The following is a 27,468-nucleotide window of genomic DNA, read 5'->3' on the forward strand; positions in this document are numbered from 1 at the left end:
AGGTTCAGACGACATCTGAAGCAGATTTTTTGTATTCCATTTAACATGTTTGAATAGCGTCAGAAAGTTTTTTTTTTTTTTATGTGATGGATTATCAGAGTACACAGAATGAATCCATCTTCATATTTCAAAGAGGTTTGATTTTACCTACTTAGTCTATCTGTCCCTCTTACTAAAAGCTCCCTTATGTAACAAACTAAAGAGCCCATTTTGTTGTTATCTAGCTGCACTCTGGCGGTCCCATCTCTTTGTGCTTCTAACAACTGTCTACTCTAAAAGCTGTTCACCAATGGTCCCCTTTGCACTCTCTCTTGCCATGATAAAAAGCAATGTGTGTGGTTAAGATATGCATTATTAAAAAATATGTAAAAATGACTTAAGAATGGTAGCGATGGGGTCAAAGAAAGACCCCTTCTATGGCATCTCAGTTGGTTTGAATTGTTTAGTTAAAAAATCTGCAACAACAAAGATGGAAAATAAATGAAACCTAATATATTAAAGCATATTTGTGAATATTTGGAGGGGATTAATTGTAAAATGTAAAAAACATTTTTACAGAGAAAGTGAGGAGGACTAGGAAAGAAAGAGAAGATGGTAAGAGGTCAACCATTTCTTAATTTGACTTTCATGAGAGAGAGAGAGAGAGAGAGAAAGAGAGAGAGAGAGAGAGAGAGAGAGAGAGAGAGAGCAAGATAGAGCAAGTTAGAGACAGAGCAAGAGACAAAGAGAGAGACAGAGAGCAAGAGAGAGACAGAGAGCAAGAGAGAGAGAGAGAGAGAGAGAGAGAGAGAGAGAGAGAGAGAGAGAGAGAGAGAGAGAGAGATCAAAGATCTGACTTTTGAAGAAAGAACTGGGAGGAGGTGGAAAATGAGTGAAAGCTAACTGATTCTCAACAGAGGAATGAAAGGAGAAAAAGAAGTGTGTGTGGGAGAGTGACAATCACAGGGGTGACAACAGGCTATTGAGGTTGGCAGGGCGCACAGTGATGCAAGTCATTTGAGGTTAAGAGCTCACAGTTGACAAAACAGTTTATCCAAATGCCAATATATGTAAAGTAGAATGAGCCCCCGATATAACAAAAACACACACACACACATACACACATGCACGCACACACACAGGAGGAGAGGCAGAACACTCCTTTTGTGTCGGGGGGGATCTAAGCACATCATTTTCCGATAAGCGCACATCTCACAGTTTATTATCTTGCTGATATCATGGCCACCTGCCAAAGTTGTCCACCCACCCAAATATAATATGGACACACCATATTCTTAAGGTTTCAAATGTATATTCTACCATGCGTGGTGCCTGGATTACTTTCCAAGTTAGCAATGAGCAACTATCAAATACATAAATATATTATATCTTCATTTGACTTTTCATAGTACTAGCTGTCTTATGTTGTGCTAGCATCCTGTGGTAGAACAGTGGGTGGCAAAAGCTTAAAAAGTCAGTGCTGTGGATTTATGTCCTTTTGAGTAAAATGTAAAATTTGGCTCTGTTTGAGTCTCACTTTCAGCAGGGAAAAACCCTGCCTGTCTTAAAAACTGCTCAGCAACCACTTGTGGTAGAAGGGGAACAACTGATGTCTGCCAGTTTAAAAACAAAAAACATGGCCAGTTTCACAAACTCAGGGTGTCTTTCCCCTCAATTACCTCCAGCAATTAAAAGATACACCTGGAAATATTTCACTCGTTGCCCTCAAATCCTGTGAAAACAATTAATTGATTCTATAGAAATCTGCCCACTCAAATCCCCATAGTGACTGTGTCTGCCTCACGACCATTGAAATTAATCAAATCTATGGTTAACAGAAGAGGAGTTATACATGAAAACCTAATAAAAATAAACACCACCGCTGCAAAAGTGCAACTAAATCGAAAAATTAAATGTCAAATTAAACATCAGATCTTTATCAACGAAAGCTGGATTGGTAAATGATTTAATATCAGATAATAAGATTGATTTATTTTGTCTCACTGAAACCTGGCTGAGACATGAAGAATATGTCAGTCTAAATTAATCCACTTCTCCTGGTCATATTAATACTCACATTCCTCGAGGTACTGGCCGAGGAGGTGGAGTTGCGGCCATATTTGACTCAAACCTCTTGATCAATCCTAAACCTAAACTAAACTATAACTCTTTTGAAAGCCTTGTTCTTACGCTCTCAAACCCAACATGGAAAACAATAAAGCCAGTTTTATTTGTTACTGTGTACCGCCCTCCTGGTCCGTATTCTGAATTTCTATCTGAATTCTTATCAAGTTTAATCCAGATAACAGATAAAGTCATTATTGTAGGTGACTTTAATATTCATGTGGATGTTGATAGTGAGCCTTAATAATGCCTTTATCTCAATATTAGATTCAATTGGGTTCAGTCCGAATGTACATGAACCATCTCATTGTTTAAACCACACTCCGGACCTTGTTCTGGGATATGGTGTTGAAATTGAAAGTTTATCAGTGTGTCCACATAATCCTCTTTTATCAGACGATTTGTTTTTAAAACTTTTGAAGTCCTGTTACTGGACTACAAGCCAGTAGACAAAATATCCTACGCTCGATGTCTATCTGAAAGTGCTGTGACTAAATTTAAGGAAGTGATTCCATCAGTACTTAATTCAATACCAGGACTCAATATCAATATAACGGAGGACTCCAATGCTAACTTTAGTCCCTCCCAAATTAATCATCTTGTTGATAGCGCTGCAGCCTCACTGCGAATAACACTCAACTCTGTCGCTCCTCTAAAGAAGAAGATCATAAAACAGAAAAAGAAAGCTCCATGGCTTAATTTACAAATCCGCAAACTAAAACAAAAGTTGAGAAATCTTGAAAGTAAATGGCGTTCCACTAAATTGGAAGAATCTCGTTTAGTCTGGTTAGATCATCTTAAAACGTATAAGAAGGCTCTCCGTAATGCCAGAGCAGCTTATTACTCTTCCTTAATAGAAGAAAATAAGAACAACCCCAGGTTTCTTTTCAGCACTGTAGCCAGGCTGACAGAGAGCCACAGCTCTACAGAGCCTTCTGTTCCTATATCTCTCGGTAGTGACGACTTCATGAGCTTCTTTAACCATAAAATTATAATTATTAGAGACAGAATTAATCTCTTCACATAATAATAGTTTATTTGAGGTTTTTCAATCTGGATTTAGAGTTCATCATAGCACAGAGACGGCACTGGTGAAAGTTACCAATGACCTTCTATTGGCATCAGACAAAGGACTTGTCTCTGTTCTTGTCTTGTTAGACCTCAGTGCTGCTTTCGACACTGTTGATCAGGACATTCTACTACAGAGACTGGAACATTGTGTAGGCATAAAAGGAACCGCACTAAGCTGGTTCAAGTCCTATTTATCTGAGTGATCTCAATGTGTATGTGTTAACGATAAATCCTCCATGACAGCCAAAGTCAGTCTTGGAGTCCTGCAGGGTTCTGTACTTGGACCGATTCTATTCACCTTATATATGCTTCCTTTGGGAAATATTATAAGGAACCACTCTATAAACTTTCATTGTTATGCGGATGATACCCAATTATATCTATCAATTAAACCAGACGAAACCAATCAATTGGCTAAACTTCAAGCATGCCTTAAAGACATAAAAACTTGGATGTCTAGCAACTTTTTGATGTTAAACACAGACAAAACTGAAGTTATTATACTTGGCCCGAAACGCATTTTCTAATGACATAGAAGCTCTGGATGGCATTAATTTGGCCTCCAGCACCACTGTAAGGAATCTTGGCGTCATCTTTGATCAGGATCTGTCTTTTAACTCCCACATAAAACAAATCTCAAGTACTGCCTTCTTTCATCTACGTAACATTGCAAAAATAAGACACGTCCTGTCTCAAAATGATGCAGAAAAACTAATCCATGCATTTGTTACTTCAAGGCTGGATTACTGCAACTCATTGTTATCAGGTTGTCCCAAAATGTCGCTTAAGACTCTTCAGCTGATCCAAAATGCAGCGGCACGTGTATTGACAAGAACTAGGAAACGGGATCATATTACTCCTGTATTTTCTGCTCTGCACTGGCTTCCGGTAAAATACAGAATAGAATTCAAAATCCTTCTTCCTGATTTACAAATCAATTAATGGTCAGGCTCCAGCATATCTTAAAGATCTCATAGTACCTTATAAACCAACTAGAGCATTGCGCTCCCAGACTGCAGGGTTACTTGTGGTTCCTAGAGTCTCTAAGAGTACAATGGGAGCCAGAGCCTTCAGCTATCAAGCTCCTCTCCAGTGGAACCAGCTTCCAGTTTGTGTTCGGGAGGCAGACACCCTCTCCACATTTAAGAGCAGGCTAAAGACTTTCCTTTTTGATAAAGCTTATAGTTAGGGCTGGCTCAGGTTTGCCCATCCCCAGAGTTTCTGTGTCTTTGATGTGGCAGGTTGCCACTGATAAAGTTTACATCAGGATCAGGAATCGTGGCTGCGCCTGCTGCCCTGGTCCTGCTGGACACCGGGAAGTCTTTTTGACATTTTCCTGGATTCATCCATACTTTCTCTTTTTCAACACATAATTTCTGTCAAATGTTGTATTTGTACTATGTTGTTTATCCTTTACACACGACATCTATTGCACGTCTGTCCGTCCTGGGAGAGGGATCCCTCCTCAGTTGCTCTCCCTGAGGTTAATTCCATTTTTCCCCCTTTAATTATGGGGTTTCTTTTAGGAAGTTTTTCCTTGTGCGATGCGAGGGTCTAAGGACAGAGGGTGTCGTAACCTGTACAGTCTGTAAAGCACACTGAGACAAATGTATAATTTGTGATATTGGGCTATATAAATACATTTGATTTGATAGAAAAGTGTTGCAAACATGATAACACATCAGTCAGCCACATTGTTGCACTGGATGACAATAGATCAAGTTCAGGGCTAAAGTTGTGTAGTGTGAACGAGGCATAATGTAGCTACAGAAACGCTTGTTTACACCGTATATAACGGCAAAAGCATTAGCTGGCCCACAGAGCCAGTACCATACTGTACAGTCCATTTGACTACAGCACAATTGCTACACCAAAGTAGAACAATGCACACTGTCCTTACAGTATAGCTGGATTGCTTCACCAGCTTGTAGGGTGCTCAATCTGTGGCAGTATGATGGATTCACTGGCCAAATAGCCAATTAGGCACTTTGTAGTCTGACACTCTCACAACGGGACATTTAATAATAGGGGACACGGACGTGTGTGTGTGTGTGTGTGCACGCATATGAAGACAACCCAAGGCCTTTCTAGTGATGCTGATTAATGGGCTTGTATAAGTGACACAACCCCAATCTTTGCTTCTCCTTTTTCTATTTCTCTCTTTCCTTGTCTTCCCTTCTGTCTGTGTAGCTTATATCCGTTCCTCTCTCATACAACTCCCCTCTCTCTGTGCTCATTCAAAATGTAATGAAGTTTTAAGCAGAAAAATGTCCAAACTACTTTTATCCATTTTAGATTTAAAGACCCTTGGGGCACAAAGATAATACACTAATTGTCAAGGTCCAGAGAGCAATTGACTAAGTATACGTCTACATGTCTGTGAGTATGTATGTGTCAAGACTCCTTTACACACGGTACAATTGTTAACGTAATAAGGGCCCACTGAACACCTCTCACATCTCTCTTCCTTCCTCACGCTCTTTAAACTCCCCCCACTTGTTCTCTCCCTTCATATTGTGTGTGAATGTGTGTGTGAGAGAAGGTCAGAGTATTCAAATCAGCAAGTTCTCTCCTAAGAGGGGCCTTAAACCAAGGCCTTTTTTTGCTTTAATTCACACATGGGGGAGGGGTGTCAGTGAAGAATAGGAAAGGAGAAAAGATTATTTTAATAGACTAATAGATGGATAATGAGGGGGTAGAAGAGAGGAGAATCTAGAAAGGGAAATTGTTGAAAGCCAGAGGAGAAGAGGAAGAGGAAACAGGGGACGGCAGGGGACGGCAGGGGGGGACTCCATCCAATGTCTTCATTTCTTTCATGTGAGAGCAACTGAAGATCTGACTTTTAAAAAGGAAGCGTGGGAAGAACACAAAAGGAGAGATACACTCTGATGACCTAAGATCAATTAGGTTAGAGAGAAAGTGAAGAAGGGCACTGCTCCATCTTTAGAGAAAAAGCTCTTGCGGTGGAGTAAAGATGAGTTGATTAGTTAAGAGTATAGGAGTATTGGGAGTATAGTTTTAAGTGCTTCCTCCGCAATGAAATGGCAAAACAATTAAGAGACCATTTAAATGTCCTCTTGTCTCTTTCAGTTGAAAAATAACACTAGCTACACATTTTTTGCACTCGAGAATAAAGTGATTGGCAGTTTGCAGGATTTTTAGGTTCCAGTTGGCAAATAAGAAAACTGCTGATCTGGTAAGGACTTGAACAGACACAGCCTGTTGCCTCTGTCCAGTCCCTCAGCTGGTTACACTGCCTGTTTCAAGATTTTTCAGGAGGTGTGAAGTTACTCTTTAAGGTCTTACCATCAAAATTGTAAAGGCCAGACGAGCCTCATTTAAACCAAAGATTATTTGTTTTCCAGGTAGTAATTTGTTATGCTCTTTCTCTGCCCATGCATTTTCTAAATGTATTATTCCGCTCAGGATTATGGGACCAGAGTCTGTATTTTTTTAAATATTCATATTGGTTTCAAATTGATTGTTACAAACACATTTTGGCTTGGTTATTATGATTACTATTGTTAGTGAATAGATGGGTTTTTTTTTTTTAAACTAAAATTGCCTCTGAAATTTCACAAAACGCCACAGCTGTTGTTCGTGGCATTTTACTGTGAAGGATTTAGTTTCCCCCTGGCAGCCGCTCCATTTAATTCCATTGGGGACGTGAAACAAGTAAAGACGAGCAGTAATCTGTGCAGTACAGCTCGGTTTCTTACCCCATCTGGGTGTCCGTCTGAGGCTGTGACCACCAGGGTATAATAATCCAGAGACTCCCTGTCCAGAGGCTTGTACAGCACCAAATACCCTGAACTGAAGAAAAAACACACAGAGTCAGGTTAACCCCCGAGGCATGAGCTTAACATGGATCAAGTACAATACAAATAAAAACACAGGACCAAGAAGAGCAAACGCAGCAGAACAGAAATGTGGAGTCGTGTTCGTTTCATTCACACAAGTCCGAGGATTTTAACCTTGTGGATCATTCTCATGCTGATACTTCCAGCCCTTTTAGATCCTATGATAACTCTGGATCATGGGGAACATGTGCACACCTGTTATGTTTTATTGAAATGTTAATTCCTCTTTATTTACACAATTTTAGATAAAAACGTTTCAGACAACTGCAAACACTGATAAGCATAAAAGCCTCAACACCGAGACGCTTATTACTGGGATTATATGTAAGCCTCAAAAAACACTTCTTACATTACTTATCAAAAAATAAAGAGTTTATATGCAAAATACTTTAAAACTACAGTAAGATCTTATCTGAATCAGAACACTGATTAATTTCACATTCACTGCCTTTACTTTAGGTCTTAGGACCAGCTCCTTGAATAATTATTTTTTTTAAACCACAAGTGTGAATTATTAGTTTGGTTCCCTAGTCATATAATCTCAGACTCATGTTGCTCATTGAGCACAAGTCAGTAATCAAACATGTCCAAACAGAAGCAAAGAGATAAAAGTCAGATTTAAGGGCAAATGATCAACGCATAAGTAAAGATCTACTCTGGAAGATCAACAGCTTCAGTGCACCCTGTCTCAGACTTCTGACCAATCAAAACCAGCACAAACCTTTGATGTTGCTGTTGATTGACTAAACTTTATACATTGCCAAGTGAAGATTTACATAATGATTGAAGTGTTTTTAATATAAACTACTTTCATGAATTAGAAACCATCTGAAATGCACATTTTCTCTAAATATTGACAGTGTGTGTGTGTGTGTGTGTGTGTGTGTGTGTGTGTGTGTGTGTGTGTGTGTATAAACGTGACTTCACAGAGTTCGCTTTTCATGAATTATCTATAAATATACATGAAACACTTGTTTAGAAAAAAAAAATACTTTACATCTTTCCTTCGAGTAGACCATTTAACATCTTCACACACATTCACTTTGTCTTTTTTTCCCTCAATAACAGCGCACATTTTGACACATTTTCTCCACATGCTCTAAAACCGAACATCTGCTACAGCATTCGCGTGGAGGACCTATAATAAAAACCCATTATTTATGATTAAAATGTATTCATAAACAAATGGTGATAAACCTCCTCAAAGCTCATCACTTGAGTCGCGTACTGATGGTGGCCCTTTTATAAATGTATTAAACCACTCTAAATCTTTTTAACATAAGTGTGTGTTCCATCAATGGCAGCCACCTTGTAAAATGGGCAAATAAGAGTATTTGAGAGTTAAATTCTACACCTAAGCAATGAAAACCCCTCCATCCTGTGCCAGTATGAGAGGCACAACATGTTACAATTGTGTGGTGAAAAATAACAACTTGGCTTGTCCTCATAGTGCCATAATGCACAAAGCACAGCTGAGGCACAGGAAAATGTTGGCACATATTGGAAGATTTCACAATTTCCGACAGAACCCACTAGATACCCCTACAATGCAGTAATTAAAGTCTTTTTAATCTTTGCTATTATGAATTACAGGGGGCTCCTTAACTTCATCCTTTTCTTTCATTCTAAATAGCAATTTGTTCGCCACTCTTGTTAATCGTTTCCTTCCCAGCTCTCTCCACCATATATCCATCTTTTGCCCTGCTCTCTTATCTCTTCCTCTCCCTGTTCTTCCCTCTCCTATGCCCCTTGTCTTGCAGTCTTCCGCCATATTCTCCTTTGTTTCTCTCTTGCCTTGTCTCTGTAGATAGAAAATGTAGATAGGATCTTACCCCAGCATAAGAAATGCATTTTTAATGAGCAATAAATGAATAAATACAACAAAAGCCCTCAGAGTCCGTATATGCATCAAACATGATGAAATGCGTGTGCGTGTGCGTGTGTGTGTGTGTGTGTGTGTGTGTGTGTGCTTACTTCTGCTTTAGTGCAAAATGTCCATGGGCATCTCCACTGTGGATTTCGTAGGTGATGGGGTCCCTTTCCCGATCGACTGCCTTAAGAAGTACACAATGACCCACAATACATTAACACACATACGCTCTTATCAGAACATTTGACATTTCTATGTATTGTACATCAGCGACTTCCAACCAGGAAGTAATTCTGTAGTTGTGAGGGGCTATGTGGAAAGAGTTCAGCTCAAATAATTAGAAAGATATAGGAATAACAATTAGATTAGAAAAAAAACACATATTGAGTCAGCTGTAACTCTTTAACATTGTGATTGATATTAGAAACATTTGTGAAAAACATTAGCAATTGAGAATAGAAGCTGAAACTGTTAAAGTAATGAATACAGTTCAAATAAAAGTAATGTAAAGTAATGGATAAATGGTTGATATAGCTAAAAGAAATGTTTGCGAAACGTAGAAGATAAACGTCTGAAACATCTATCTTCTGCTACTCTGAATGGGATAGCTGAGATCATCTGTAAGGAGGAGCTGTGAAGGTGAAAAGCGCTGGTACATAGTGTACGTGTGTGTGTGTGTGTGTGTGTGTGTGTGTGTGTGTGTGTGTGTGTGCGCGTGTGTGACAGAGAGGGGGGCGAGAGTGTACCTGCAGATTAAGCAGTGTAGCTCCAGTCCTCATAGCTTCGCTGATCTCCAGGTTGTACTGTTGCCTGAGAAAGCGTGGAGGACTCTGGTTGTTTGGGGGCAAAACTTCAATATACACCGTCGTAATGGATGACCTAAAGAGAGAGAGAGAGAGAGAGAGAGAGAATGAGAAGAAGAGAATGGGGGTAAGGCGGATAAAACAGAGGGAAGATTACAAAGACAGATAAAGAAACTGCCTGTAAGAGAGACGCAGAAAAAGGAGTAGTAGTAGCAGAGAAATGTTGGAGAGGGGTGAGAAGAGAAAAAGTGTCAGAGAAGAGCTGGAGGGCAGCACAAGAGGATAGGGGTTGAAAAAGCAGTGTCAGAGACGGTGAACGGTCTATTATTTAAGTTAAGAGTGGCTGGCCAGTGTTTATTTCATTGTACTTCATGCTGTGCTTAACTAATCGATAAGAGCGGGAAGTCAACAGCACTGTGAGTGGCAAAGAGACAGGGCTCTGATGCCGGGCTTTTACAAATCTTTTTGCGGGGCTTAACGTTTCTATTGTGCATTTCGACCAACTTATCCCGCTGTTTCAATGATTCATTAATGTCGAGGCTGATGCCGTTTTACTCAGAGAAAACATTATTCATTCACTTTATTTAAAAGTATGTCTTTGTCTTGTTAGGGCAGTTTTATTCCCACCAGAACACATAGAGCTTTAATATCATATTAGAGTTAGTAATATTAAGAATGAATGCTGGATGTTATTGTGCAGATGACTATTAAGTACAGTGTGTCGTGTAAGAGAGCTGGGACTCTTAACAAGGACTTCAAAATAAAAGTCTCCACTGTCGGGGAACACAATAGCACAGGATACTTTGTGGGAAAAAAAACTTTCTTGATTTATATATATATATATATATATATATATATATCCAAATTTGCATTGATAAATAGGAAGAATAAAATGAATTAATTGAGTAAATGTACCCTCGGACCTATTAAGATTCATTTCATACCTAAAGAAAAACAACTTGCACCTTCTCCACAGAGGTCAAGAAGAAATCGTATAATATATTGCATTTAATATTCATGTATTTTATCAAAAGCCACTTAACTTGTCACCTTTTCACCGTTAAGTAGCTTTAAAGTTAGAAACATAATCACACTCGACACTCTTGTAGTGGGGAATATACTGTTTATACTTAATCAGGTTGTTCAGACTTTTGACAATAGACAAGAGCCATCACATGGGAATATGAGTTATTGTATTGCATTATGAATTTCACAATATGCTCTACTCACGATAACACCTTGAATACTGGGTGCTGGATCCTTAATGTAGATGATATTAAAAGGAAAGACTAGGACAGCGCTCCAAATTGACTTATGTAATATTGTGCGGCAATATTAAAACTATCTCTTTGTCATAAGTTATTTATCCCTGTTTGGTATCTTGGAAAGTTTCCGGATCGTCACTTGATTTAAAATAAAGGTTTGAGTTTGACAGTGTTTGGCTGCGCAGCATGAGTTTGCATTGACCACCGGGTCAGTGAGGCTTTAGATATGTTACAATATTTCCCCTCCTGCCTTATCAAAGAAAGTTTTAATGCCTGATGCTGCTTCATATACACACACAACAGTGGCTCACTAAAGTGTCACATTAGGGAGAAAGACCTTATCACCCTAGCCTTGTAACTTGATAGTACAATTCCAATCTTAAGTTTTGTCAAGTTGGTCATAACTAACGGGTTCGAAAAAGGACCAATTATTCCCATTTCCCAGTTGCCTCCACATGACAAGAGTGATGTTTAGAAACCGCAGGGGGTTTAGTTTGTGTTCCTACTCGGCGAGAAAGCTGAGTTTCAGCCGGGACAGATTAACTCCACTCAAACTGGCTCATCGACTGAAAAAGCCAAAGAACCTCGGGTATAAACAATAGCCCACAAAATCCGTTTACGTTCACAACAATAAATAAATACATAAATAGATAAAAGGCTGGGAAAATGTAAGCTGCCAGAGAAAGTGAAAGCCAGTGTTTTATTAAAACAATTCAGATGGCATTATTGATGAAAACCGATTGAGGGACTGGAGATTGTTCAGTTATGCTTTCTACTGTAGCTGGGGACTAGTTTTCCTAAAACTCTGTCTACCAGAAGGCAATTCGTTCTTTTTGATTTAATATGCATTATCCATTTCATAGGTTGTATATAAAACTGTTCCTACTCGTACAGTACAGATGCACTCAACACAACCCCAAATGTTTGTACATACAAATAACAACTTGCACATCAGATGCATAATAAATTAACTGAGTGGTAGGCACGCAGCAGTCTAATGTTTCTGCTGTTAATAAAAACATTGACTTGGTAACTGTAACTATACTGGTCTGTCTGAATAGTAGAAGTGGCACTTTTACTACTACTATTTATCATATTACTACTACTGTTATTGATGGAGGGTTTGGTGAGAGGGGTTTCGGAAGCTTGGCTCACAGGTGGAGGTGTTGGGACCCAATCAGCCTCTACCAAGTGCTGCAAAGTTGTCTTATTTACACTTTGTTTTGTTCTTAGATGGCTTGCCAACAGTTAGCTAATGGTAAATCGACAATCGGGAATCACCCGTTTTTGTTTCTTTTGGGACTTTCTGCAGTATCATAAATTTAGGACTATTGTAGTATACTACGAGTCCTTACTACAGTTGATTGTACAGGTGTGTATAGGTGAGCTTATGAACTCATAACGTATTAGAGGCCCCGTGTCAACCTTTTACATTACAGGAGCAACTCATGGTTAAGTGCCTTGCTCAGGTGCACAATGGTGGCACCCTGGTATTGAACTCACAACCATCTAGTATTGTATTTGGAAGCCATACCACTAGCCACTAGGCCATCACCACCCTTATTTAGAACTAGTCAAGAGCATCCATAGGAAAGTTATAATTCACTATAAATCAAATCTGTAATGTTATAGTGCATCCGAAAGCATTGTGTTGTCATTAAGAATTAGAATTCACTATGAATGTCATCTTCATAGAAAGTGTTACTCATTTTTCCAAGTAACACTGCTCGCGACTTGCAAAACAATGACTTTGTACCACCTCCATATTTTACAAGATGCCTCTTAAGGTACAAAATGACTTCTTTATCTTGATCTCTATCTAGTTATTTATCTAACATCTCATCTGTTCTCTCTGGTGATGCCCTCTTTTCTCTCTCTCACCCTACAGTTTGATGAAAGTATAAATGAGACCCCCCGAGCATAAGCTGTTTTCAGTATTCTGGGGTGCATCTATCTAGGCCATGCAAAAGCACTTCTAATCTGAATGAAACACGTATCTCAAGGGTTCTTCAACAGTCCCGGACCACTAACATGAAGATGTAACACTGAGCTGATATCCAAAGTCATTAAAATATGCTGTCACTCATGTCTCGTTGGCGCCCACCAGCAAGAGGACACAGAGCTCATTTTGGGTCCTGACCCATAGTTTTAACAAATCATGTAGCAAAGATGGATATTGATTTGCTATGTGGGTTATGTTTTCAGCTGAGATAAACAGGGGTCTGGGGAAATTTGGGGCCAATCTGTAGGCCAATCACTGGAACCACCCCAATCTGCAATGGTTCACATTCTGTATTGATTTGGCAACGACATGGCTCCAGCTAGTGGGGAGGCAATTTTAGTTTTTATGACTGATAAACATTGTTGGAGAGAGCAATCTATGTCACAAGTGAAAAGTAAATCATTATAAAAAATGCTTGGGTAAGAATGCTTCGTGGACTCAAAATTTGTTTGCTTAAGGTATCTTTGGATAAAGATACATGTGGACGCATAAATCACAAGAAAACTCCAAGGCACTCTCTTTTTAAACAATTCAAATGCCAAAATGCTTCAGAGTTTGTTTTTAGGTCTAACTATGCCATTACAATAAAGGCATTTTAATTGTTTAAAAAAAGTGTGCCTTGGAGTTTTCTTGTTTTTACTTAAGCCATGATAATAGTTTTTGTTTTACACTTGAGGTACCATCTGTTTCATGAAACTGGATTGATTTATTAGACACAGTAGATGGATTCAGTTTGGGTAAATCTGAGGACAGTCCACAAGTCAACTGTTGGAGCAAATCTAATTAGTGTGCTTTCATAAAGCTTTGACTTTTGAGTGTCCAAGATGCCAAGATATATTTCAGAGCATTCAATTATTATTTTTTTAATAATTAGAGATGTCCCGGGGCTGAACCAAACGATCAGTATTGGGGCCGATCAAAACAGCCAGGCTTCACACTGCGAGCCTTCTGCTGCATTAATTAGAGTGTGTGGATGTGCAAAAATATTTGGGCACACCAGCGAGAATTGGCTAAGTGCAAGGATTCTTGAAAGACCTGTTCAGGACATCTCTGCATCTCGTAACTATTGATCATAGCTCTATGACTGCTTCTTCAGCCTAACACATTTAGCAAACTCACCCAATGACTGACCCATCAGCTATTGTCTTTGCAGTGTGTTAAAGTGCAGCTTTTAACAGAAGTCATGAAGCGTTAAAAGGGTACTGATAAACATGTCTCAAGTGATATCAGTGAAGACTACGAGTTTGAAAAAGAAAATAATCTGGAGGTGTGGAGTTAGATTGAAGAGATCTTAACAGACCTCTGGAGCCCACTCCTCATCCTGCTTGAAGCTAGAGGAACCAAAGAGAATAGACGCAGACAGAGCGGGGGGATGACATGCAAAGCAAAGAGCTGCAGTCAGATTTGAACGCAGAACGCTGGACATGGTACATGTACATGGACGCCCACTCGACCAAGTCGGCTACCGGGGCACCCTGTGGTATTTTTTGACAACCACTGCTAGTTATAGAAGTATACGTATTTATAAAATGTTTCATTGATCAACACAGGCCATTTCCGTAGAGGCAGTAAATATATGACGATAGAATCTAAAGAATTTTGTTTTACTTTGTACGCAGGACGTCATACTGGTGTCGTTAGGTTCTTAGATAATACGGTAGTCGCCTTCAGTTTGAAATGGCGGAGGCTTAGCTCTGGAACGACCAAATAGCTTTCACTTCTCATCAATGTAGGTTCTTCAGCTTAACACACCTGAATCTCCGATCTGAACTGTCGCGTTCGAGTTGCATTGTGGGTAACATATGTGGCAGGTTTCGACAAGGAATACGAATGTGTGGCATAAGAACAGAAAAGAACAATATCTCTGATTTGGCGGCATCATTTCTTTTTTTGAAACAGTTCTAGAAGGTCAACGCTAAATTGGCGGAGTCCTCTTTTAATTAGTCTGCCTTTGCCAGCACGAGCTCTTTCAGGTCAGCTTGGCATTGCAGGTCTCTGGGAGATTAACATTTACATTTAGGCAGGGACACTTTTATCTGGAGTGACCAACACATCTAAGAGCAGCAGGGGTTTAATGTGGAGTTCAAAAAATGCTCACAGGGGAGGTAACTGCTGATGGGACACACTGGCATATGCAAAAGCGTTCATACTGCTTTCATATATTCTAACATTTAACCAGGTGCCAGTTGAATTGATTGAATTTGATTACATGTTCATCAGGAGACTGATGACCAGAAATCTGTACTGTTGGCCACTGACAGCTCAAATTAAAGGTCTGACTATTCAGTGACTGCCTGAATATGCCCCATTGGCCTGCTCAGCCTTTATGAACCTGTACAAACTGCCTGTCGAACAAGCCTAGCTAACAAGCGATCGTCGCCTCAGTATTGCACTGTGCCTTTTCCTCAAACAATAATCTTTATTAAATGTTCCCGTGTGTCTCTAACTGATCGCTGCTTTTGTTCTGTGCCTCTTGTTTGAAGAGCAAAGACGTGGCTTGTTTGTCCTTTCTGCAAGGACACTGCAGTCTTAATTTATCCTTTTGTTGAGCTATTCCAGAGTGGAAAACACAAAGAACTACACCCAAGTAAGCTTCAGCAAACAAACAGGCTTTTGCTGATTCTGGCACAGTAGCTCAGTTTGTACGGTTTTTATTTTTCATTGATGCCAATTTTTCATATGAGTTTTCCTCATGGTTCTTCTGCATTAGATGATATGCATGAAGACAAGAAAACTGGAAGGAAAATTAAAAAGAGGGACTATGTGTATCAAAAGGTGTTAGCGCCCTTTTTTTCAGGTAAACCTGCAAATGCACATGGCCCTGTTCTCTGATGTTTCCTGAGTCTAGTTAAGGCATGGTGCAGTGAAAAAATACTAAAGGCATCACACTCTCTGCCACTGCAGCATCAATCTGTGGAACAATGTAGATTTACCATGTTCCAGCAGGCGAACGGTTCGAGGGCTGGATTTGCTTCTCTTCTGAGATATTGCACGGTAATTGCTAAAAACTAAAATTTCACAATTTAACAGCTCTCTGCCAGACTTAAGCTACCTAATCAATACACACAGAATTGAAAAAAATATATTGGGAGCAGCTGCATTTACCATGAAATAACCCAAGTTGGGGAATAGCCTGAGTTTGTGAGTTGCTGAAAGTTATAGCTTCTTATTGATTTAATCCATGAAGGAGAGATGACGGGCAGGAGACGGGAAACAGGAGGCAGGGGAGAACAAAAGAAATCAAGCAATGTCACTTAATCAAGTCAGTCCTTATCCTTTAAAATGCGACAGTGCCAAAGTGCATTACATTGTTTTTATTTTACCGTCTGTGGCATTTATTCTAGTTCCCTCTGTGCAGTTATTTGATAGAATTGTCTCTTCTCTGAAATGCAGACGGTATAATTTTCTTTCCGTTTCGGAAGAAGAGGGTAAACTAGCAGTGAGGCACCATTCATTACCTTTCTTTCTGTGTTCCTCTTCTCTCCTTCTCACACTTATATTATCAACATTCTTCTCTTACAGTCCTTTGCTGCCATTTTCCAATATAAAACTATAATTCATGATATTTTTGGCTGAAAAGAGTGAACAGATGGAGAAAATGGCAGGGAAAGTTGGAAAGGGCTGTGGAGTGTCTGACAAGGGGTGTGAAATTTGATGACCTTTTGAGTCTCGGCTCCAGACAGACGGAGTGAAAGACCGATGAAGCAGACAGAGACAGCCCTTACCTTCTCTGAGGTACAGGCCCGTTGTCCATGGCTTCTACAGTCAAAGCGTAGCTCCGCCCAACGGTGAGCTCAACATTTGGTGCCACAGTAATGATCCCAGTGCTGTGAAAACAGTTCATTCGGTATCTCATCAATACGAACTCAAATTATTCAAACAGATTCAGGCTAGCAATTTCCCCATGGTGTCAGTCTTTATGCTAGGCTAACTAGCTGCTGGTGGTAGCTTCATATTTAGAGTACAGTGGCATCTAACTCTTGGCAAGAAAGCACGTTTCCCAAAACGTCAAACTTTTACTTTAACATAAAATTGAAATAATATTGCAATGTGAGAAATATATTCACCTGTTGCCAATATGAAAATGTCCCTGGTCACCAGCTAAGATCCGGTAGGTGATCTGACCATTGGGCCCCGCATCAGAGTCGACGGCTGCCAGCTGCGAGGATGAACACAAACACACATTGCAAATGCTGCACACATACCACACATACGAGCTGTTGTTAATACATAACGTGCGTTTGACGGTGCGCACCTGTAACACAGTTTCTCCGGGCAACATATCAGTAAACAGGTTGACATTGTAAGAGACATTGGCAAAAGTCGGAGTGTTGTCATTGGCATCCAACACCGTTATTGTCACGGTAACCGGAATGCTCTGCTGGACGCCATCTGATGCTAAAAGCTGCAGAGACACAGAGAAAAAGAAAAGAACAAGTTATATTGTATTTTTCTTGACAAGGGCAAAGAAATAAAATGTTTCTTCTTTTGAAAAGAAAATGTACCACTCAGCTGAGCTACAAAAAGCTACCTTTTGAGAATCCTGAAGTGGGCGTGCTGTGTACTCAATATGTCCTTGACGTCTTGACAGTGTCGGTTTGTTTTCTTGTTTCTTTTGAGGTAGACTTGTTCTCCGTTTGTTTTTGTTTTGTTCAATCTAAATCCCTGTTTTGGGTTTATTTGTACGCGTTTGTGGGTGCGACTGAAAACTCAAATCGCTGTTCCCCACTGCCTTTGTTAGATATAAAGTCTGCTTAAAATGTGGATAAAAACACATTTGTGACTTAAAATACCTTCCATGTTGTGTAACACTCTATAGTTTCTTCAAAGTAACTTCTTACAAGAATAGTTCAAGAATTTGGGAAATATTCTTGTTCACTTTCTTGCTAAGAGTCTTCCTACTAACCGAACCTAAGATAACCCCCCTGCTGGCGCTATCTTATTATTTAACTACACAGACACAACAGCACTATCAATTTTCTACCTTCTATATATCTTGGCCATAAAGCAAAAAAAGCACATTGCCAAAAAAGGTTGAGTTACTCGTGTCAGAAGATTGCAATTTTGACTTTAGATGCAAAAAGAAACATTGACATTGCAATTTGACAATTTCCGAAATGTTCCAAAGTGTCTGTAATGATGAGACGAGAAGCACTCAAAGATGGGCAGGCTGTCTCAGATTACATAGCTGCCAAATCAGCTTTATAATGAAATGAAAACAAACATACTGTATGTCAGTGTTTCCCCTACCATTGTCTTGGCACTACAATTCAAGGTGTTTCTTTTCTTTTTTCTCGAATTTCAAAATAAATAATATATTTTTTATGCACAACTCACTTTTCACATGTGCTCTTTTATTAAATAAACTAAACGCTTATGCTATTGATCTAATGTATGTGCACGTTTCAGTTTGTGTACTGTCTACTTTGCGCATTCACATTCTCTCCTTCGGCTCCGTTTTGCGAAGGGGCGGGGCTTCACAGCTGGCGCACACACCTACACGTGCTCACACACCGACAGAGCGGAAGAAAGGAGAGGGGATAACTAAATAGAAACCGCGCCACGCACGCGCACGCAATATCTCCGCGTCACGCACGTGCACACAATCTCTCAGAGCCACGCACGCAACCCACCCCCCCCCCCCCCCCCCCCCGTCGCACGGTGAGCACCCCTCCAAAGCAGTAAACCAAGGGGAAACACTGTATGTTCTATTATACGCGTGTCATGTTTAAAATCACCAGCAGGGCTTTTGTTATAATCTTGGTCTTTGCTTCATTTAGCACACGAACGTTATAACATTTGTGCTCCTTTACGAAAAAAAAAGCAACAAATAAATTAAATTTGCCAATTTAAATTATCCATCCATAATACATATCACAGTGACTATCAACAGAAGTGACAGAAGCTTCTTCACTGATAGCAATCTTCTCTACAAGCTCATCTGCCAAGAAGCTGATTGACTCCTTTAAAATGAAAATCATCCTCCATGTCTCATAGCTCGCTCGCTCGCTCTCTCTCCCCTTGAGTTTAATTTCTCCTGCAAGGCTTTCATGATGATTACTGTACACCTCTGCCTTTCAATCAATACACCAGGCCTTCTGCTTTTCTCATCTTTAACTTCCAAATAGCTGCATGCACGCACAAGGACGCATTCACTTATACAATATGCTGCACACACACACACAGACACACACACACACACACACACACACACACACACACACACACACACACACACACACACACACACACACACACACACACACACTCATAACAGTGTCAAGCCAGTAGAGGCAGGAAGCTTCATGAAATATACTTTTATGATTTGTTAGTTTCTTTCATGCTTTTCTTTTTCTTCCAAAAACTGGAAAAAAAAACACCACATTCAAAATTCTAAACAAATATAATATCCTTTGGAAAGTAGTCAGCAGTGTATTAGTGGTATACCAAGTACTGTACATGACGTCTAGTTAGTGGCCGAAAATGTACATACAGACTGTAAATAAGAGCAATATTTACCATTGTTTTCAATAACTTGTCATTTGTGTGCCAATGAAAGTATTTTGGCTTTCATTTGTGCTTTACATTTCACTTTAATTTTCACTGCACATCTGCAAAAAGATAACTCACTTTCTAGTAGAGTAAAAAGAAGAAGATAGATGTTAAGAAAGATATTCGATTCTGAGAGAAATTCTTAACCCGAAAGTTGAACACTTTCCACAGGACATGAAAGGAAGAACTTTGACAGCTATAATTTGCCATGCTGTATTTTTTTCCAGCCATGTGCCTTGGGATCTGTCTAATTATGTGTCAAAACAGAAGTCTAATCTCCAGACAGCACGAGAAACATTTGAGATTAAGTTTAATTACACTGGTGGAAGTAAAAGTAGCAGAAGTGTAGAAATATTATGTCGCAAGCAAAAGTCTTTGTATTTGCATCAAAATATACTCATGATGCAGAATTTCCCATCTCAGAAAAATGTATATTATATTATTGGAATATAATTATTGATGCATTATGCGTTTATCACTTTAATGTTGCAAATGGTAAAGGTGGGGCACGTTGTAATTACTTTATATACTGCTGGGTAGTTTGTGAATTCCCTCCCGGTGACCAATACAATTCGACCTTATCTTAACCTAAAATATTACATCATTTATGTGTTGATTATGTTTTGTATTATTAACCTTAATCTGCAAAGTAACTAAAGTCATCAAAAAAAGTAGTGGAGTAAAAAGTACACTATTTGCCTCTGATGTTTAGTGTAGTAGCAGAACATGGAAATACTCAAGTAACAGCCTCACTGTGTCGTAGCAATAAAGAAGCTGCTGAATAAGATTGCACTGAAATACGAATAAGAGACGGAGGATGGCAGATTGAGAGGGAGATGAACAGTTTAACAAAGGAGGAAAAAATGGGCAAAGTTGACCAGAAGAAAAAACATACGACTGGCAGTGAAACTGATGCAAATGTAAAACACAGAGGGACAGCAATCAATGTAACACGCCTTGTGTTCTACATCTATTTCTGCACTGAGCAACGGAAGAGCCAAGTACTACTAAACACTCGCCAACTATTCATGAGCGCTCTGCTAGTCATGCTAAACAAAGTTATGGAGGCAGTGTTACAACTTAAAATTAAATCAACATTTAAACAGCAGTGGAGGTAAACATCCCCCGTTTATGAAAGGGCACAAGTGCAATGCACAGATCTTCCCATCTTTGTCTCTTTTCTTCTACATCTTTCATTCCTTGTGCTTCATTCCCCCCCCCCCCTCCTCCTTCTATGTCTCTAGTTTATTTTCTCTTTAACCTCCTGCTGTATTAATACAAAGTCTTTTTTCTCTCTTTCACAAGTGCAGCCACCCCCTGCATTTTCTCTCTCCCCCTCACGTATTCTCACTTCTCCCTCCTTACTTGTAAAATGGTTAAATAAGGCTTAAAATATCTCTGACTTCATGGCGCTACAAATGCCGACGCATCCCTCTTCTTTTTCCTATCCATCTACCTCCCTCTTCTCCTGTCTTCTTCTCTTCCTCTAGGATTCATTTTTCACTCCTCTCCTCTTATTGTGTCTCTCGTGTGCACCTCTTCACTAGATGAGAGTCTGTCAAGACCACCGCTACAGTTTCATCAAGGGTCTCTGATTCGAGGGGAGTTATTCAAATGCATTCAGACGCTCATTTCTCTCTCTTTCTCATGTGTACATATAGTATGTCGTACCGTGAATGTATAGGAGTCCTGTGTCTCTCTGTCCAGTGGCTGCACCAGGGTGAGATATCGTCTGATTCCAGTAGCAGACACAGAGAAAACATTAGCATGGCTGTCCAATGAGAACTGGAGCTGAGGGTCCCTGGTCTGTTGGAGAGAAAGACAGATGTTTAGGGGAACAGAGAAGACATTAAAGTCAATACTTTTTTTTTAACCCAGGGAAGGTACTGTTGAATGTCCGCCGTATTGCTTGCGGTGCACATAAAGTTGTTACAAGGTTACACCTGGGAGCTGCCCAATACAATAACAATGAGAAAAGATGGCTATTAAGCACCTTATGGATGAATTAAAGGACAACACTGATCTTTTAAGAGATTGGATGCTTCATGAACATACAGTGAATCCTTAAGAGAGCAGATAAAAGTAACACAGATTTTAAGAAGCCAAGAATTCTCTCTCTCTCTCTCTCACACACATGTTTATGTTTTACAATATAAAGGAACACCAAAATAAATAAGTGGACAAACGTAACAAATGAAAATGTTTCCATATGCAAAACAGCTGAGAGCAAAGAAGTGCTTAGACAGGAGAAGGTGAATGAAAAACATCTCCTAGGTTTTCTTGACATAAAAACTCTCCTAAGAGGGTGGTGTGTATGTGTGTATGTGTGTATGTGTGCATGTGTGTTAAACTCAGTGATGGAGAGGCAATCCTCGTCCAAGTCGTCCTCTGACATTACCCACACATTCACCTCCTATCTGTGTGTGTGTCTGTGTGCGTGTGCATGTGTGTGTGTGTGTGTGTGTGTGTGTGTGTGTGTGTGTGTGCGCGCTCTCATTCCAGATAAGGCTGGCTCAGCAGGGTAGGGGCGGCTGATAATATTGTTGATGTAGCCAGTGTGGATATTGAGTCATAAATAAAACACACACACACAGAGGGACACTCAGAGTCGTATGCACACACATAAATAAAAGTGATGGACGGCACATAAAAGCAATTAGGACTAATCATCATTGTTGGTACTTAATGCCGGAGGAAAGACCGGGGTTAGCAATATTTAAAATAACAACGTATATCAAATCGCCCCAAACACACACACAGACACACAGACACACAGACACGCGGTCTCAGGAACACACAGAAACACACACATTATCCCTACTAAGCTCATTCCCTGCTGTGGGGGTCTTTTAGAAAGCAATGAACCAAAGCTTGTTTTTGTCAAACTGCCTATGCTACATCTTAAACTAACTAAGCTCTTGGGAATGCACGGGCAATAACAATGCTGCAGCACTGTAAATTCTTACATTATCACCGAGAGGCAATTTAAGAAGGAAATAGTTTTACTATCCAGATTCACATGGAAATTAGATAAGGCACTTCACACACGGCAAGCAAGGTACAAAGTGAAGCTTCAGTAGAACAGAAAGAGGGACTGAAATAGAGACGTAGGTGGCTCGGTCCTTCATTTCTGTCCAGTACCTCTTATTGTAACTGCTGCTGTAGTAAGAGGGATACTCGACACCTAAAGAGTTTAGAGACGTGTGTTTTTATTTTTCATTTATATCGCTTTTCAAAATCAAAAGCAGAACGAATAGATTCAACAGTACGTTTGTCTGCTCTAACGTGAGTCGCAAATGTTAGCATTCTCGGCTAAAAGCTAGCAAGAGTTGTTATTTCAGTTGGCAAACTTGACAAGCCACTGGCAAGAAATAAGTGGCTCGTTTTCGTCTCTACATCAAATCAAGGACTCGTCGTGTCAAAAATGACTGACGATTTTCGAGGAGCAAATCTGCCAACATTATCACTGTAAATTGCACATGTGGCGCGCGAGAATGGAGAGCTTGACAAGCGTATCGACTGTAACTAGGGGGCTTAGTCAATGGCCCTATTCCATCTGGCAATGTGTTACATGCCACGTCTCGAATGCAAACTACAGCGAATTATCTTTACAAGTTGCCAAGAAATATTAGGCAACATTCATCTAAACTTAGAGCAAATCAATTAATACTAGTTTTTGTTGTCCTTGTTAACATCAACCAGATGAAGCCTCAGAAAAAGGGGGGAAGGTTGAATTAACTGATACCTACAGGCATCTCATTGGCTACAAAGGAAGTAGATGTTACACATAACATTAGTGACTCCTTAGAGGTATAAGGCTGCAGCATAATATACACATACAAATAAAGATGTACGATAACATGAGTATTAATCTGCTTATGATGTCTCCGTCTGCTTTTATCCTCACCTCCTCCACGTCGTTATCCAGAGCTACGACAGCCAGCGGTGTGGACAGGCTGGCAGCGGTCGCTATTGTGGTACCCACTGGTGATGCCTCACTGACGTAACCATGGTAACTGGTCTCCAGGAAGTAGGGTGCCTGGTTGTTTTCGTCCAGAACTTCGATTTGGAGGTTGGCAAAAGCTGGCAAGGGGTGGCCGTTGTCCTGCTCTGCCTAAAGAGGAGAGAGAGAAATAATTGCTCATTTTGGCTGCAATGCTTCACCTTCTGTCCTCCAACAGCTTCTTCTCCTGCTGCTGAAATTAGATTTAATGACATTGTTTTACATAATAAATATGTGAAAAGATAGTAGAAAATATTTTGATTTTAACATTACCTGCGCTGGTCAGTGTTTTTAATCCCATGCAGAGCACGCATGTAACTCAAACCAGAAATAAATACAGCTGCATGGCCAGGTGTTTCTCTGTGAACCTGGTGCTCCTGTAATTTAAATCCCAGCCCGAGTGATGTCCTTGTATTTCAAAGAGGACATCACTGAGTTGTTTCTGCATGAAATGCTGCTTGTCCTTTCAGCTCAGTGTGAAAAAAACGTCAGGCATCAAGAGAGCAAGACCCAATAAAAGCTCATCAAAGGAGCTGTTGTAGTTGAATGTCAGCAACAGGTATTATTGCTCCCCCCCTCTTTCATATATTTGTTTACATTTGAGCAAATTGGCACCATTAAAAGCCTGTTAGCCGTTCTTGTTTTCAATACCATGGTGTACAACTATCACTGGATTACTTTGATCATGAAGAAGATATAAAAATGTGATGATTCTAAGGCAAATTCTGAAGCATCTTTTTTTCTATGATTTATGATTTCTAAGCAGATTTAAGGACATTCATTTGCGATAATGACACCTGCGTGAGTGTAACTCACACTGAATTACATCAATGTGTTTTTCATGCCCATGTTTTTAGGATTAAAGTAATAAATATAATTCACCTCACTTATCCCCTACAACTCTCACACTCCCCCTTGGGAAGGCCTTTGTTTTTCTATTTCTGTGGAAAGTCTATGTCTATTACAGACCATTGAAATTTGCCAATCTAAAACACATGACGGTACAACTGTGTTTCTGTTTGTTCATCTGTACTCTCTGCCTCGTTTAAATCTTATTTCTGTTGGCCAGTTTTCTCCCTCACCCCTCTTCTCCTCTCTTACACAATAAGCAATACGTACATATACACAAATCCACAAACACCTTTAACTAAAGTACAGCAAAAACATCCTACAGAGGAAAAATTGCATTTTCAATTTCAGTGGAGCAGAACCTGATGTATGCTTAGTGGTGTAATTGTATTACCATTCTAATTAAGACAAAAACACCCTCACACAGCACGAGATAGTTCTAATGCGACACCATTACTGGCACCTAATATGTTTAGGGTAGACTACTTTTAATTGACACGAACCAGGATGCGCCACATAAATGGATATTTGGAGGTTAAATGCAGTTAAGTATTGCTGTTTCTATAAGAAAGACGCTGAGAAAAAATCAAATTAAACCTCCCCCCAGTTCTCCCCCAGTCCCAGTGTTTCTCACCTTGATAACCAGATCAAATCTACGGTGGAGTTCTCTATCAATGGGCTTTCGTAGCAGGAGCTCCGCTGTTGTTCCATTTAAGCTGAAATATTCGGCATAGGACTCCGGTTTGCCTGAGAGACGGAGCAGGTAATAAAGACACAGTAAGAACTGAGCAAAAACTAAATACATACGAAAGTAGTAGAGTAAAGTAGAGTAGTGCGTGTGTGTGTGAGACGAGACAGGGAGAGACATCAGTAATTGGTTTAAGAATCGATATCCTGTATGTTTTCCTGGTGGGTGTCTAGGGGAAATATAAAAGATACAGGGGGGTTGGGGGGTTGGGCGGTAGAGCGAGAGAGCGTGATGATGGCTAATGCTTTGGGCTTTCTCATCTCTGCTCTCCACAGGTGGAGATGCACCAAGACACATACATATGTGGTGCTTTAGAATGCTGCATTGCTCAATGGGGAAATCAAGTGCTGGAGAGAAGAGCAGCAACACTGGCACATGTGGACAAGGGAGCAACAGTCCCCTGATATTTGTGGTTATAGATGTTTGGGTGAGTGCCCTCGCCCTCCCCTCCTCGCCCTTCCCCTCCTCGCCTTCTTCTTCTTCTTCTTCTTCTTCTTCTTCTTCTTCTTCTTCTTCTTCTTCTTCTTCTTCTTCTTCTTCTTCTTCTTCTTCTTCTTCTTCTTCTTCTTCTTCTTCTTCTTCTTCTTCTTCTTCTTCTTCTTCTTCTTCTTCTTCTTCTTCTTCTTCTTCTTCTTCTTCTTCTTCTTCTTCTTCTTCTTCTTCTTCTTCTTCTTCTTCTTCTTCTTCTTCTTGTGTCCATGACCAAAGCAACTTTGCAATAGTCTGTTCTTTATAATGTTGTTGTCCAGATCCTTTACCAACCCCCTGGTCATATATTGCCTGATGAAGGTCATACGCGCTAAAACCATCTTTAAACATTAAAGCTTTCCCAACTGACCCTTAACTGCTTTTAATTCAGGTTTTCGTCTTCAAATCGGAGATCTTGGAGGAGCTGCAGAGTTGCAACAGATTTGTTTGCCCTTTGTGAAACTCTCTCTCATAATCTTTACTCAGACAGAGATTAGTTTCACAGGAGGAGTCTGGGAAATGTAATCGAGTCAGTGTCATGTCAGTGCATTTTTACAGACTACGCAGATGAAAGTGCTCATGAGTAAAAGTAAAGGTTTTTTGTTGCTCTGCATTTTACAATTTTAAACATTAATCAAGATGTCTTGCTGCAATGGTGTTCTGTAGCTGCTATTAATCACTTTCAACTTAAGGTGCTTATGAAGGATTAATGGGAAGACAATTATCGCTGTATTTTAGAAAGAAATCTTATCCTTTGCCAACTGGCTGTTAACAATCACATTAGTACTCTGCTGAGTTAATCCTGCATCTAAACATTTCAATGCCTTCCTCAAAAACCTTACAATCCTTTTATAATAGTTAACAACTCGGGCCCTGGGCTTCAGGAGCCCTGACACCACAGACCTGCGTTGACAAGATGTGCTGATGTCTGAATTACAGAGTAAGCTTTATTGCTGTAGGTTAATGATCCATTGAATAATATTTTATTTTTGTGTGGCCATTCAGGGTGAACTCAAGAGGACAACATTTGGGATTCTGCATTTGTTTTTGCTGCAAACATTCAAATTCTAACATTTTACTAGGAAAGATTATGTTTATGTCGGCTATATGGATAAAATCATTTATTATGGTATTTGTAGTTTTATATTGCAATGTAGTCAAAATTTTTAGTGAAATCAATTGTGGCTAAGATAACTAATTAAGGTATGTCATCACACTTTTTCAGACATAAAACAAATATCTAATATTACCATTGAGCAATCCTGCGAGTGGATTTGCATCACTGCAGCCTACAATGACCTAAATCTGTGGAAGGCACATGAATGTATATTTGCACAATAAGAGAGCCAACCAATCTAAATTCAAACTAACGTAAACCCACCAATGAGGATGGAGTATAGGATCCCGGGCCTGTCAGAGGGAGGCTGTAGGTTTATGTCTTGGTCCACAGCTTGAATGGGCGGAGTCACATTGACGGGATTCGCCTTACTCTGTAAAACAGAACCAAGTCAAATATCACAACCATCACTTACAAATGTGACAGAACCCATAGATTAGAATGAAAAACACCAGAAGTAGCAAACACAGGATACAGTAAATGAGAACTGGCATTGCATACACTTAGTGAAGTTTCAATTTGAGAGGAATAAACAACAAACAAAAGACAGTATGAAACAAATAGAGAATCAAACAAACAAGCAAAACTTGAACTTGTAGAACAGTTTCAACTTCTCACCAGGAGTGCCAGCTTTAATTAAAAACAGCTACTGCTTTAAGCCACAGCTAAATATATTTCTTGGCGGTCGGTCTAAGTTGTTCTAAGGTATAAAGAAAAGCTTTACCCAAGCTATTTATTTATGCAACAACAAGCTCTG

At 39.8% G+C, this 27,468-nt stretch overlaps 1 protein-coding gene across 1 annotated transcript in view; it reads right to left on the reverse strand.

Moving 5' to 3' along the window:
* LOC115024859 (protocadherin-15-like) overlaps positions 1-27,468 on the reverse strand; it is a 111,682-nt gene that overhangs the window by 63,432 nt on the left and 20,782 nt on the right. The window contains exons 3-12 of the mRNA XM_029456720.1: positions 26,976-27,084; positions 25,013-25,125; positions 23,434-23,640; positions 21,198-21,332; positions 17,230-17,379; positions 17,042-17,133; positions 16,700-16,801; positions 9,651-9,783; positions 9,009-9,088; positions 6,894-6,987 (exon numbers count right to left, since the gene is read on the reverse strand). Coding sequence (XP_029312580.1) covers positions 6,894-6,987; positions 9,009-9,088; positions 9,651-9,783; positions 16,700-16,801; positions 17,042-17,133; positions 17,230-17,379; positions 21,198-21,332; positions 23,434-23,640; positions 25,013-25,125; positions 26,976-27,084 — 1,215 coding nt within the window. The remainder of the gene's footprint in view (positions 1-6,893; positions 6,988-9,008; positions 9,089-9,650; positions 9,784-16,699; positions 16,802-17,041; positions 17,134-17,229; positions 17,380-21,197; positions 21,333-23,433; positions 23,641-25,012; positions 25,126-26,975; positions 27,085-27,468) is intronic.

The sequence above is a fragment of the Cottoperca gobio genome, chromosome 19 (assembly GCF_900634415.1).
Source record: "Cottoperca gobio chromosome 19, fCotGob3.1, whole genome shotgun sequence".
NCBI classification, from domain to species: domain Eukaryota; kingdom Metazoa; phylum Chordata; class Actinopteri; order Perciformes; family Bovichtidae; genus Cottoperca; species Cottoperca gobio.